The sequence below is a fragment of the Podarcis vaucheri genome (assembly GCF_965113315.1).
Source record: "Podarcis vaucheri genome assembly, chromosome: Z".
Taxonomy (NCBI): domain Eukaryota; kingdom Metazoa; phylum Chordata; class Lepidosauria; order Squamata; family Lacertidae; genus Podarcis; species Podarcis vaucheri.
In genome coordinates, this window is record NC_138758.1 from 31356726 (window position 1) to 31369499 (window position 12774).

General features: G+C 50.5%; 1 protein-coding gene across 1 annotated transcript in view; it reads left to right on the top strand.

Annotated features, from left to right (window-relative positions):
• Nucleotides 1-3764: 3764 nt before the first annotated feature.
• Nucleotides 3765-12774, top strand: part of OPHN1 (oligophrenin 1) — a 136448-nt gene continuing 127438 nt past the window's right edge. Inside the window, exons 1-2 of the mRNA XM_082208531.1 lie at nucleotides 3765-3973; nucleotides 4703-4861. Of these exons, the coding sequence (XP_082064657.1) occupies nucleotides 4708-4861 (154 nt within the window). The 5' untranslated portion in view covers nucleotides 3765-3973; nucleotides 4703-4707. The remainder of the gene's footprint in view (nucleotides 3974-4702; nucleotides 4862-12774) is intronic.

Consider the following 12774-nt stretch of genomic DNA (forward strand, 5'->3'; position numbering starts at 1 on the left):
CGAAAGGTCGGTGGTTCGAATCCCCGCGGCAGGGTGCGCTCCCGTTGCTCGGTCCCAGCGCCTGCCAACCTAGCAGTTCGAAAGCACCCCCGGGTGCAAGTAGATAAATAGGGACCGCTTTATAGCGGGAAGGTAAACGGTGTTTCCGTGTGCTGCGCTGGCTCGCCAGATGCAGCTTTGTCACGCTGGCCACGTGACCTGGAAGTGTCTCCGGACAGCGCTGGCCCCCGGCCTCTTAAGTGAGATGGGCGCACAACCCTAGAGTCGGACACAACTGGCCCGTACGGGCAGGGGTACCTTTACCTTTTTATGCTTAAGAATAGGATTATTGTGGGAACTGCTTCAAAAGCAAAGCAAGGTAAGTTTTTAATGGAGGAGGATTAACTCTAGAAAAAGCTATCAGGCATCAGCTCAAGCTCATAATTGCTCCCAAATAGCACATGAAAGCGCATTCCTGGGGTTCAGGACCTGCACATGATAAAAACAAAGAGCCAAAGTGGCTATGCTCTGCCTCCACACTTGGAGGCTGTAATGCTCCTGAGTATTAGTGGTTGGAGGGATGCGGATGGCACTGTGGGTTAAACCACAGAGCCTAGGACTTGCCGATCAGAAGGTGAGCTCCCGTAGCTCGGTCCCTGCTCCTGCCAACCTAGCAGCTCGAAAGCACGTCAAAGTGCAAGTAGATAAATAGGTACTGCTCCAGCGGGAAGGTAAACGCCGTTTCCGTGCGCTGCTCTGGTTCGCCAGAAGCGGCTTAGTCATGCTGGCCACATAACCCGGAAGCTGTACGCCGGCTCCCTTGGCCAAGAAAGCGAGATGAGTGCCGCAACCCCAGAGTCGGCCACGACTGGACCTAATGGTCAGGGGTCCCTTTACCTTTTTATTAGTGGTTGGAGGGGGAGTGTGCCCTTGTGCTCAGATCCTGCTTGCCCATAAACTCCAGCATCCTGTAATCTCTGTGGACACATTACTGCCTCCAACTGCCTCCAATGGCCAGTAGCCGTTGATAGCGTTGTGCTCCTCCATTCATGAATTTGTCCAATCCCTTTTAGAGCCATTCAGGTTGGTGGTCATCACTGCCTCCTGTGAGAGGAAATGCACAGCTTCATTGGTTGTCTATGAGTTTGAATGTTATGAGAGTAAGAAAACTTCTCTCACTCCCATTGTCTCCATGCCACGCATAATTTTATAAGCTCTCTAAACGTGCAGCCCCTATACAGCCTCCCCTGGGGATAACACCTGCTGAACACAGCTGGTATTAATCTGGAGGAAGCATCCACGGGATTATCATTTAGGCTACCTAAAGCTATGTGGAACCTGATTCAGTAGTGAACTCGAGAGAGGAAAGATGCAGAGCCGGACCCTTCCATACCCTCTCCGCCCACACTCTGGAGCAAGCAGAACTCTGTTTTTGCTCGCCAGGTGGTAGGAGAGGCGGGGCTGGGGAGAGACCGGTAGGAATTTCATTCCCGATGAGGCAATTGTCAAAACAGATCAACGTGAAGCGGGAGGAATGTGTGTTCAGCAGCTTTGTTATTTTCCTGTTTTCTAAAGAAGTGGGGGGACGACCCCAAGATGTTCTTGTGGAGAGGCACGCGGCCGTCTAAAGGCCTCCCCCCAGTAAGATCATGAAGTCAAGGAGCTTGAAAATTACCAAAATGCATCACTTGAACTAATGCAAAGGACTGGAGAGAAAAACTACAACTCCCACTCGCCCTTGCGCGCAGTACTGCATGCAGAGGTTGAGTGGGCGTGCCGTGTCCCGACCAGCTGTTTGCATTTTCACCTCCAGGGGGTTCCCCCTTCTCCCCGCCCCCCCCCGCCCCGCTCAGCGAAGCTTTTTTGCAGCCTTAAATGTGGTGGGGGTGGGATTAGAAAGGGACTCCTCCTCTTTCGCAGCTAGAGCTTAGTTTTAACCCTTTTTGCTCCTAAGAAGCCAGTCAGGAAGCATTGGGACCAGATTCTTTCCTGTTGCAGGAGCATCTTATTGGGAAACAGACTCCGCCTTAACCCCTGCAGGATGCTGCTGCTAAAGACTCAAAAGGAGGTTTTCTTACATTTGTCCCTATTGAAAATAATTTTGTTAGCTTGAGCCCAGTTCTCCAAACAGTTAAGGTCATCTTTGAATTCTGATTCTGTCTTCTAATCTACAGTCTAGTTACCCCTACGAGTTTGGTGTCATTTGTAAATCTGACGAGCATCCCCTCAATTTCTTCATCCAAGTCATTTATAAAGACATTGAGCAACAACGGGCCTAGAACAGAACCCTGCGGCACCCCACTTGTCACTTTTTCCAGGATAACAAGGAACTATTAATGAGTACTCTTTAGGTTCAGTCCGCCAACCAGCTACAAATCCACGTTCAACCCACCTCTTACCACCTTCCTTGCAAGAATATCATGGGGGCCTTTGTCAAAATCATTACTGAAATCAAGATACACTGTGTCAGAGATTCTGAACCTTTTTGAGACCAAGGCTCCCTTGACCAACCACATTCTTTCTGCGGCTCCCCGTGGGGCGCAGGAGCCCAATTATGTCACCCCTTGCCTGCAGAGTTGGCAGCCTCTTACCCTTTTTTGAACACCCTTTCTTGAGGAGTCTTTCCTCAACTTCCTCTCCTCTCCCCTCTTCTTGGGAGTCCCCAGGGCAACCACTGCTGCTGCCCCTGGTCTCTGAACCACCAACCTCCCCCGCTGGCACCATTCACATGCAGAGCTTATAGCCAGGGCTGCTACAATAAACAGCTGTGCAAGCCTTTGGGAGGCAGAGATGCCCGATAGCATCAGAGGAGGGAGGGAAGCAAGGAAAGAGGAACAGAGGCTAACGTTGCGACACCCCTGACCATCATTCAAGGCACCCTGCCATGGCACACTGCTTCAAAACCACTGCACTATGCCCACAGCATTCTCCTGACCCACCAAGCTTGTTACTGTATGTACTCCATTAAAAAAGACTTCTCTCACCCTATTTACTTATTTATTGCATTTATATCCAACTTTTTCCTCCAATGAGCTATTCCTCATTTAATACTCACAATAACCCTGTGAGGTAGGCTGAGAGCTGCAGTGACCCAGTGAGTTTAAAGGCTTAAGAGGAATTCATTGGTTCGTTTATTTGGAGCATCTTCGGCTGATCAGGACAAGACAGTCCCTGCCCACAGGCTTACAACCTAAAACCCAAACAAAGCGGGGCACGCAAGGGAAAAGGGACGGGGAGGGAAGAGGAAAACCCAAATCCAAACTCAGGCACCATTCTTCTAAAACAATTTCTAAAAATGGGTTATAAATCTCTGCAGGTGAAGAGGTGGCAGGCTCGCTTTTCTGCTCCCAATTTCATAGGCAAGAAATACCTGCTCACAACTCATTCATTTGGACAGGAAAAAGGCAGGCAAGCAGGTGCGGGGTACCTAAGCTGGCCGATCTCTGGGGAGCAAGTGCGCCTACAATGGTGTCGGGATGTCGCCTTTCCTGCAAAGTCTTTGGCTCAGCCCCCCTGAACCCCGGCTTTTCTGAGTTCCTAGTCTGGCTCTATAACCACTACCCAGCCCTGCCCCCTGGAGTACAGTACTTCCCACCACCTCCAATGAACTGCAGAGTTGCAAAGTCAGAAGGGGTCCCAAGTGACATCTAGCCCACCCCCCTGCATTGCGGGAAGCGACGGTGGAGAAGTCCCGCGAAGCCCCCGGGCTGCGCCTTTAAGGGAAGGGCAGGCGGAGCGGTAAGAGGGCGAGGCGCTGGGCGGGTACGGAAGGAGGCAGGCGAACAAAGCCCAGCCCGTCTCTGGCGCTAGTGGGAGGGGACTTGCAGCTGCGCGCCGGGCTAGATAGTGCTTCTGCGGTCGCCTGCTCCACCTCCAACTGGGTCCATTCAGAGCCGGCGCGGAAGCCCAAGCGGCCGTGGGAGAAGGGAAGAGAAGAGCCAGCCGGCTCCCAGCTGATGCGGCGTCAAGTCGCCGTCTCGCCAGATTTCTCCAGGTAGTTTCTTCCATTTGCTCCCAAATCTTTTTTCTTGCGTCCGTGCGGAGGGCCGTTGGCACCGGCGTGACAACCCCTGCCGGCGCCTGGGGTGGGTGAGTGTACACGCAACTCCCCCCCCCCACAACCATGGGGACGGGGTATCTAAATGGGCGGGGCGCGACTCCCGAGTAAATGCATCCCGCCCGGCCAGCCCAGAGCTGCTGGAAAAAACAATGCGGGGCGCGCAGGACTCGGGAGGGAAGCCTGCAGGCCGGCGCACGGCAACTGCACTCTTCCCTGGTGTCCCTTCTAGGTGCCCTCCCGGCGGAGCATCCCGCAGTGTTTTTCCAACGGTGCTGGGCCCGCTCGCGGCCGGGAGGGATGCAGCGGCTGGGGAGACCTGCAGGCCGCGCACCACCCGCGGCGCACCCCGCGGCCCGTCCGCTGGAGGGCGCCCTGCCGTACCGCCCCTCTCTTCCCTTTCTCCGCTATTGCCGTTGGTGGTGCGCAGCCGCCGTTCAGCCCCTGTATTCTCCTCACCTCCCCCCCCCGTGGTTTAAGGAGCGCCCTAGCTGGGCTGCCCCTTCGACGTCTTCCCTCAACAAGGCTGTGATTATAAAGGGAGAATTGCGAGGTGGGGTGGGGGGAGGTTGGGCTTTCTTCTCTCTTTGCAAAATAGAAGCATGACTCTCATCTTTATTGCCCTTCTTTCCATCATCTTCTCCTCCCCCCCCTCCATCAAAAAAGGAGCCATGGGGCACCCTCCGCTGGAGTTCAGCGATTGTTACCTGGACAGCCCTGACTTCAGAGAAAGGCTCAAATGTTACGAGCAGGAGCTGGAGAGGACCAACAAGTTCATCAAGGACGTCATCAAAGATGGGAATGCTCTCATCGGCGCCATCAAAAGTAAGGAGAGCCAGAAAACTCACCTGTATGTGTGTGGAAAAAAGGCCACAAGAGCAGATTCAGGCCCAGTTGATCCCCGCTTCCCAGCAGGGGCAGCCCAGCTAAAAACATTTGCACTGGGTATAAAATAATGCACCACCTCATTTTTATGTCTAATGATAAGTAATACAGTGGTACCTCTGGTTGTGTACTTAATCCGTTCCGAAGGTCCGTTCTTAACCTGAAGGTCCGTTCTTAACCTGAAGCACCACTTTACCTAATGGGGCCTCCTGCTGCCGCCGGAGCACGATTTCTTTTCTCATCCTGAAGCAAAGTTCTTAACCTGAGGTACTATTTCTGGGATAGCGGAGTCTGTAACCTGAAGTGTATGTAACCTGAAGCGTATGTAACCCGAGGTACCACTGTAATAGCAGTATTTGTTGAGGATCACACAACCATATTGTTGCGTTCACACAGGGTTTTCTTTAGAAAACCAACAAATGCGCTGCATATCATAAGATGAGACCGCACTGTCAGATTGTCAAAGCACAGGAGCAAATCTTCACATAAGGTCAGAAATGCATAGTTCATTATTCAGAATTGTGCACGCATTGAGCGCAAAAAATATATTTTGCTAAGAATTACATAAAACCGCATTTTTCGCTCGAAGCCTCCTGAGCGCAGCGGGAGCCTCGCTGTGCTCAGGAGGCTTCGCGTTGCTTTCGCTGAAGCCAGGAGAGCAAGAGGGATCGGTGCGCACCGATTCCTCTTGCTCTCCTGGCTTCGCTTCGCTGGAGAGGCACTGCGCAACTTTCCCTCTCTGCGCAGCACCCCTTCAGCGAAGCAGGAGGAGAAATGGAAGGGGCTTAGTTTCTCTTCCCGCTTTGCTGGAGAAGCACTGAACAGAGAGGGAGAATATTTTTTTTCTTGTTCTCCTCCTCTAAAACTAGGTGCGTCTTATGGTCTGGTGCGTCTTATAGATAAAAAAATAAGGTATGCATGATAGTTAGGCCCCAGGCAGCCCAGTAATTTGTATTCACTCTCCTCATTATGTGTGAGAGAGACAGAGAAACACGGTGCCTGAGTGCCTTTGTGTGTGTTGGGATTGGGATGGAGATTTCTCCTTGCAGCCTTGATTTTTCTCTCCCCTCCTCCCCCCCAAAAATATTGACTGTACTCCCCAGCTTTCAGCTGCTTTTGTTTTCATCAGGATTAAATGCATCAGTGCCTTGAGTGTGTGTGTGTCATTGACCCTGTCTGCGCTGTACATTTAGAGCACTTTCATCCCACTTTAAAACAGGCATTGCTTCTTTCAGAGAATCTTGGGAACATTGCTGAGAGGTGTTACGAGACCCCTATTCCCCTCCTCAGAGCTACAGTTTCCAGTGTGGTGTAATGCAGTGTTTCCAAACCACTGTTCCGCGGCACACTAGTGTGCCGCGAGATGTTGCCTGGTGTGCCGTGGGAAAAATTAAAAAATTCGAAAGATTTTTTTTTTAAAGTCAAATTTTCGATTGGGGCGCCGTCACTAGATGACCCCTGGGGTTCCCTCCCTCCCTCCCGCTCTGCGCCTCCCTCCTCCTCCTCCGGGGAGGCCCTTCCTGGCTCTCGGTCAAGGCTTGGCGGCTGCCACTCACTCACTTGCTCGCCCACCCGTCCCTCCATCCCTGCACCCGGCCTCTCCCCCTCCGTCCCCGGCGCGGGGGCTGCCGGGATCCGTAGTCCCCTCGCCCTTGGGCTCCGCGCCCGCGCGGGGTGCGCGAACTACGTTTCCCAGCGTGGCCTGGCGGGCCGGGCGTTTTGTTTGAAGCGCTCTTCTCCCGGCCATGGAATGAGTGCAGCGGCGGCCGGGCGGGCAGGGGCTCTTCCGCGCAGACCCCGCGCAGCCTGCCTGCGCCCCCGCGAAGATCGGGCGGCAGGATGGAGCCCGGGGATCCCCGCGGAGGCGGAGCGGCGGAGGCGGAGGCTGCCCCCCAGGTAGGGCTGCGTCGGGGGTTTTTTTATTTTTGCAATGCTGCATCCGCGCCGGAGGGGACGCATCGGACCGCGGGGAGACCCCTTGGCGGGCGTGCAAGGCAATGCATGCGTGCAGGCGTTGCATGGAGTGCAGTGCAATGCAATGACAACGCGGCGCCCTGCATGCATGCATGCAACTTCCACCGGCGCTCTGGACTTGGCAGGTGAGGGAGGTCCCCAGTGGGCGGCAGAGAGAGCCGGGAGGGCGAAGGGGAGCCGGGGGGGGAGCAGCGCTGCTCCCCGAGCCGAGCCCGGGGGGAAACTTCGGTGTCGTTGCGCCGGGTGTTGGAAGCGGAGGCTGACGGGGGCCCCTCACCTGCAAAACCTGGTCGCCTCTCATATATTTCATGCATTGCATTCATCGCCCGCTTTCTCCTCCAAGGAGCTCCCGGGGGCGCACGTGGTTCTCCCCATGTTATCCTCGCAACAACAGCCCTGCGAGGTGGGTCAGGCGAGTGGCCCAAGGGAGCACCCAGGGATTGTCCTGGCCAGGTGGGGTGATTTGAACCCTGCTCTCTGCCCGGTCTTCGTCCTCATTTAGCCCCCACATGTGCATGACTGTGCATGACTGAGGTTTTCCCCCCTCGTCTTGGCTATGGTGTGAGTCTGTCCTGTTAATTAATGGGGTTCTGCCTTCGGAGAAGATGAGCCAGCCCTCAAGGAGGTGATTATGTAATTTGCTAGCAATTCATGTCCCTCCCGGCGTGACGCTGCGTGCTGACGTCACGGGGCTGTAATGGTGGTGTGCCTCGAGATTTTTTTCATGAAACAAGTGTGCCTTTGCCCAAAAAAGGTTGGGAAACACTGGTGTAATGATCAATCCCTCTTCCCAGGGAACTCAAAGAATTGTAGCTCTGGGAGGGGAATATGGAGGTTACTCTTAACAACTCTTTGTTACCCTTAAACTACACGAGCTAGGATTCTTTGGGGATGCCATGACTGTTTAATGTGGGATGATACTGCTTTGAATGTATAGTACAGATTGGTCTTTAAATATACTAGGAGGTAGATTAAGGCTCCCCTTCATGGATCACTGCCTTGCCGTGGCGAAGGGGCTTGAAGAACTCAGAGAAGCTATGAACTACGCCGAGCAGGGCACACAAGATGAACAGGTCATAGTGGAGAGTTTTGACCAAACGTGATCCACCTGGAGTAGGAATCGGCAAGCCACTCCAGTATCCCTGCCAAGAAAACTCCATGGACAAAGACAACTGGCATATAAAAGTTATGACACTGGAAGATGAGCCCCTCAGGTCGGAAGGTGTCCAACATGCTACTGGGGAAGAGCGGAGGACAAGTACAAGTAGATCCAGAGCTGATGAAGCAGCTGGGCCAAAGCCGAAAGGACGCTCAGTTGTGGATATGCATGGAAGCGAAAGGAAAGTCCAATGCTGTAAAGAAAAATATTGCATAGGAACCTGGAATGTAAGAACCATGAACCTGGGTAAGTTGGATGTGGTCAAAAATGAGATGGCAAGAATAAATATTGACATCCTGGGCATCAGTGAGATAAAATGGACGGGAATGGGCGAATTCAGTTCGGATGACTACCATATCTACTACTGTGGGCAAGAAACCCGTAAGAGAAATGGAGTGGCCCTCATAGTCAACAAAAGAGTGGCGAAAGCTGTACTGGGATGCAGTCTCAAAAATGATAGAATGATCTCGATACGAATCCAAGGCAGACCTTTTAACATCACAGTAATCCAAGTTTATGCACCAACTACTGGTGCTGAAGAAACTGAAATTGACCAGTTCTATGAAGACTTACAAAACCTTATCGAAGTGACACCAAAGAAGGATGTTCTGCTCATTATAGGGGATTGGAATGCTAAAGTAGGGAATCAAGAGATAAAAGGAACAACTGGCAAGTTTGGCCTTGGAGATCAAAACGAAGCAGGGCAAAGGCTAATAGAGTTCTGTCAAGAGAACAAGCTGGTCATCACAAACACGCTTTTTCAACAACACAAGAGACGACTCTACACATGGACATCCCCAGATGGGCAACATCGAAATCAGATTGATTATATTCTCTGCAGCCAAAGATGGAGAAGCTCTATACAGTCAGCAAAAACAAGACCTGGAGCTGACTGTGGCTCAGATCATCAGCTCCTTATAGCAAAATTCAAGCTTAAACTGAAGAAAGTAGGAAAAACCACTGGACAGGTAAGATACAATCTAAACCAAATCCCTTATGAATACACAGTGGAAGTGAGGAACAGGTTTAAGGATTTAGATTTGCTGGACAGAGTGCCTGAAGAACTATGGATGGAGGCTCGCAACATTATACAGGAGGCAGCAACTAAAACCATCCCAATGAAAAAGAAATGCAAGAAAGCAAAGTGGCTGTCCAACGAGGCCTTACAAATAGCGGAGGAGAGAAGGCAAGCAAAATGCGAGGGAGATAGTGAAAGATACAGGAAATTGAATGCAGATTTCCAAAGAACAGCAAGGAGAGACAAGAAGGCCTTCTTAAACGAGCAATGCAAAGAAATAGAGGAAAGCAACAGAATGGGAAGAACCAGAGATCTGTTCAAGAAAATCGGAAATATGAAAGGAACATTTCGTACAAAGATTACCATAATAAAGGACAAAAGTGGTAAAGATCTAACTGAAGCAGAAGACATCAAGAAGAGGTGGCAAGAATACACAGAGGAATTATACCAGAAAGATATGGATGTCTCGTACACCCCAGGTAGTGTGGTTGCTGACCTTGAGCCAGACATCCTGGAGAGTGAAGTCAAATGGGCCTTAGAAAGCACTGCAAATAACAAGGCCAGTGGAAGTGATGGTATTCCAGCTGAACTGTTTAAAATTTTAAAAGATGATGCTGTTAAGGTGCTACACTCAATATGCCAGCAAGTTTGGAAAACTCAGCAGTGGCCAGAGGATTGGAGAAGATCAGTCTACATTCCAATCCCAAAGAAAGGCAGTGCCAAAGAATGCTCCAACTACCGCACAATTTCACTCATTTCACATGCTAGCAAGGTTATGCTTAAAATTCTACAAGGAAGGCTCAAGCAGTATGGTGGACCGAGAACTCCCAGAAGTGCAAGCTGGATTTAGAAGAGGCAGAGGAACCAGAGACCAAATTGCAAACATGCGCTGGATTATGGAGAAAGCCAGAGAGTTCCAGAAAGACATCTACTTCTGCTTCATTGACTATGCAAAAGCCTTTGACTGTGTTGACCACAGCAAACTATGGCAAGTTCTTAAAGAAATGGGAGTGCCTGATCACCTCATCTGTCTCCTGCGAAATCTCTATGTGGGACAAGAAGCTACAGTTAGAACTGGATATGGAACAACTGATTGGTTCCAAATTGGGAAAGGAGTACGGCAAGGCTGTATATTGTCTCCCTGCTTATTTAACTTATATGCAGAATTCATCATGCGAAAGGCTGGGCTGGATGAATCCCAAGCCGGAATTAAGATTGCCGGAAGAAATATCAACAACCTCAGATATGCAGATGACACAACCTTGATGGCAGAAAGTGAAGAGGAATTAAAGAACCTTTTAATGAGGGTGAAAGAGGAGAGCGCAAAATATGGTCTGAAGCTCAACATCAAAAAAACGAAGATCATGGCCACTGGGCCCATCACCTCCTGGCAAATAGATGGGGAAGAAATGGAGGCAGTGAGAGATTTTACTTTCTTGGGCTCCATGATCACTGCAGATGGTGACAGCAGTTACGAAATTAAAAGACGCCTGCTCCTTGGGAGAAAGGCGATGGCAAACCTAGACAACATCTTAAAAAGCAGAGACATCACCTTGCCAACAAAGGTCCGTATAGTAAAAGCCATGGTTTTCCCAGTAGTGATGTATGGAAGTGAGAGCTGGACCATAAAGAAGGCTGATCGCTGAAGAATTGATGCTTTTGAATTATGGTGCTGGAGGAGACTCTTGAGAGTCCCATGGACTGCAAGAAGATCAAACCTCTCCATTCTGAAGGAAATCAGCCCTGAGTGCTCACTGGAAGGACAGATCGTGAAGCTGAGGCTCCAATACTTTGGCCACCTCATGAGAAGAGAGGACTCCCTGGAAAAGACCCTGATGTTGGGAAAGATGGAGGGCACAAGGAGAAGGGGACGACAGAGAATGAGATGGTTGGATGGTGTTCTTGAAGCTACTAGCATGAGTTTGATCAAACTGCGGGAGGCAGTGGAGGACAGAAGTGCCTGGCGTGCTCTGGTCCATGGGGTCACGAAGAGTCGGACACGACTAAACGACTAAACAACAGATTAAGGCTGGTGTTGACTTCCTTGTGTTTGTTTAGGTGTCCCTAGCATAGTGCTGAGGATATTGAATTGTGAATCAGAAGACTTTGGATTGCAAGCAATATTAAACTTGCAGAAAGAGGCCTTGTGGATGCTCCCTATAAAGACATCCGGTTACTGAGGCTCTCAGAGCAGTTTATGACACAAAACATGATTTAAATGAACCCAGGAATAAACACTTTCCAAACACACCCAGTAAAATCATTGCATGCTGACTCAGTCCTAGGCAGAACATCTCCACACACTGAACAGTAAAAGTTGCCTTTTAAAATCCTGCTGCCACCCACCATCTCTGCTTTTTCTCGAGTTACAGGAGGTCTCTGTAGGAAGCAGACTCCAAAGGGAGACCCTATTGCTACTGGCTCCAGGTTTAAGTGGGGCTGCTTCTGGTGATTTGTAAGGTGCAGTTCCTTAGAGTTCGCATTCCACAGGAAACCCCCCCCCCAGCACTCCCCCCCCCACCCATTGTGTAGGAAGATGCATGTATATTTCAATGCATGGAAAGGGAAATGTGCAAAATGTTATCCAGAAATTGCTCGTCGTGCGTTGTGTTGAATAAGCAAGAAACTTGTCCACTCCTTCGAAGCAGCAGGAAAGATGAGCTGTGGTGAACGTTTCCTGTGCTGCTGATGACATCTTTATGGAGGAGAGGGCTATTGAAGGCTACTAGCCATGATGGCTATGCCCTGCTTCCATGGTTACAGCCATGCTTCTGAATCCCTGTAGCTGGAAACCACGGGACGGGAAAGGGCTGTTGGGCTCAAATCCTACTTGTGGGTTTCCCATTGGGGCAGCTGGCTGGCCACTGTGAGAACAGGATACTGGTCCTCTTCTCCCTGAGGCTCTTCTTATGTTAGCTTATGTAAGGACACAGGTGGTCCCAAATTCCTATAAAGCAAGTGTGGTCAATTTAAAGCAATGGGCAGGTCAGGAATGCTCCTTTTTACCCCAGTCTTAGTCAGGATCTCCTTTTGTTGCCATTTGAATCCATTGGTTTGGATCCTCCCCTCTGAGCAACAGGAAACCAGCTTCCTCCATCTTCTGAGGGATGGCCCTTCAGATATTTGAAGGTGGCTGTCATATCAATGATTTGACAACATGCTCCTACTCAGCGGTTTCCTATAGATGTTAAAAAGCATGGGTGGAAAAACTTGAACTCTGAGGAACCCCACACTGAAGACTCCACAGGGCCAAGGAGCAACCCCCAAGCATCACTCCCCAGCTACACAAAGATAAGATGGGGAATGCCAGTAATACATGTGAAAAGGATCTAGGGGTCCTGGTAGACCACAAACTGAACATGAGTCAACAGTGTGATGCCGCACCAGAAAAGCTATTGCTATTCTGGGCTGCATCAGCAGAAGTCTATAGTGTGCCAAACAAGGGAAGTAATCGTACTGCTCTATTCTGCCTTGGTCAGACCACACCTGGAGTACTATGTCCAGGAGGATATTGACAAGCTGAAAGGTGACCAAGATAACAGAGGGTCTGGAAACCAAGCCTGATGAGGAATTGTGGATGGAGCTGGAGTATGTTTAGCCTAGAAAAGAGAATATAGAGAGGAGAAATAATGGCCATCCTCAAATATCTGAAGGGGTATTACATGAAAGATGGAGCAAGCTTGTTTTCTCCTGCTCTGGAGT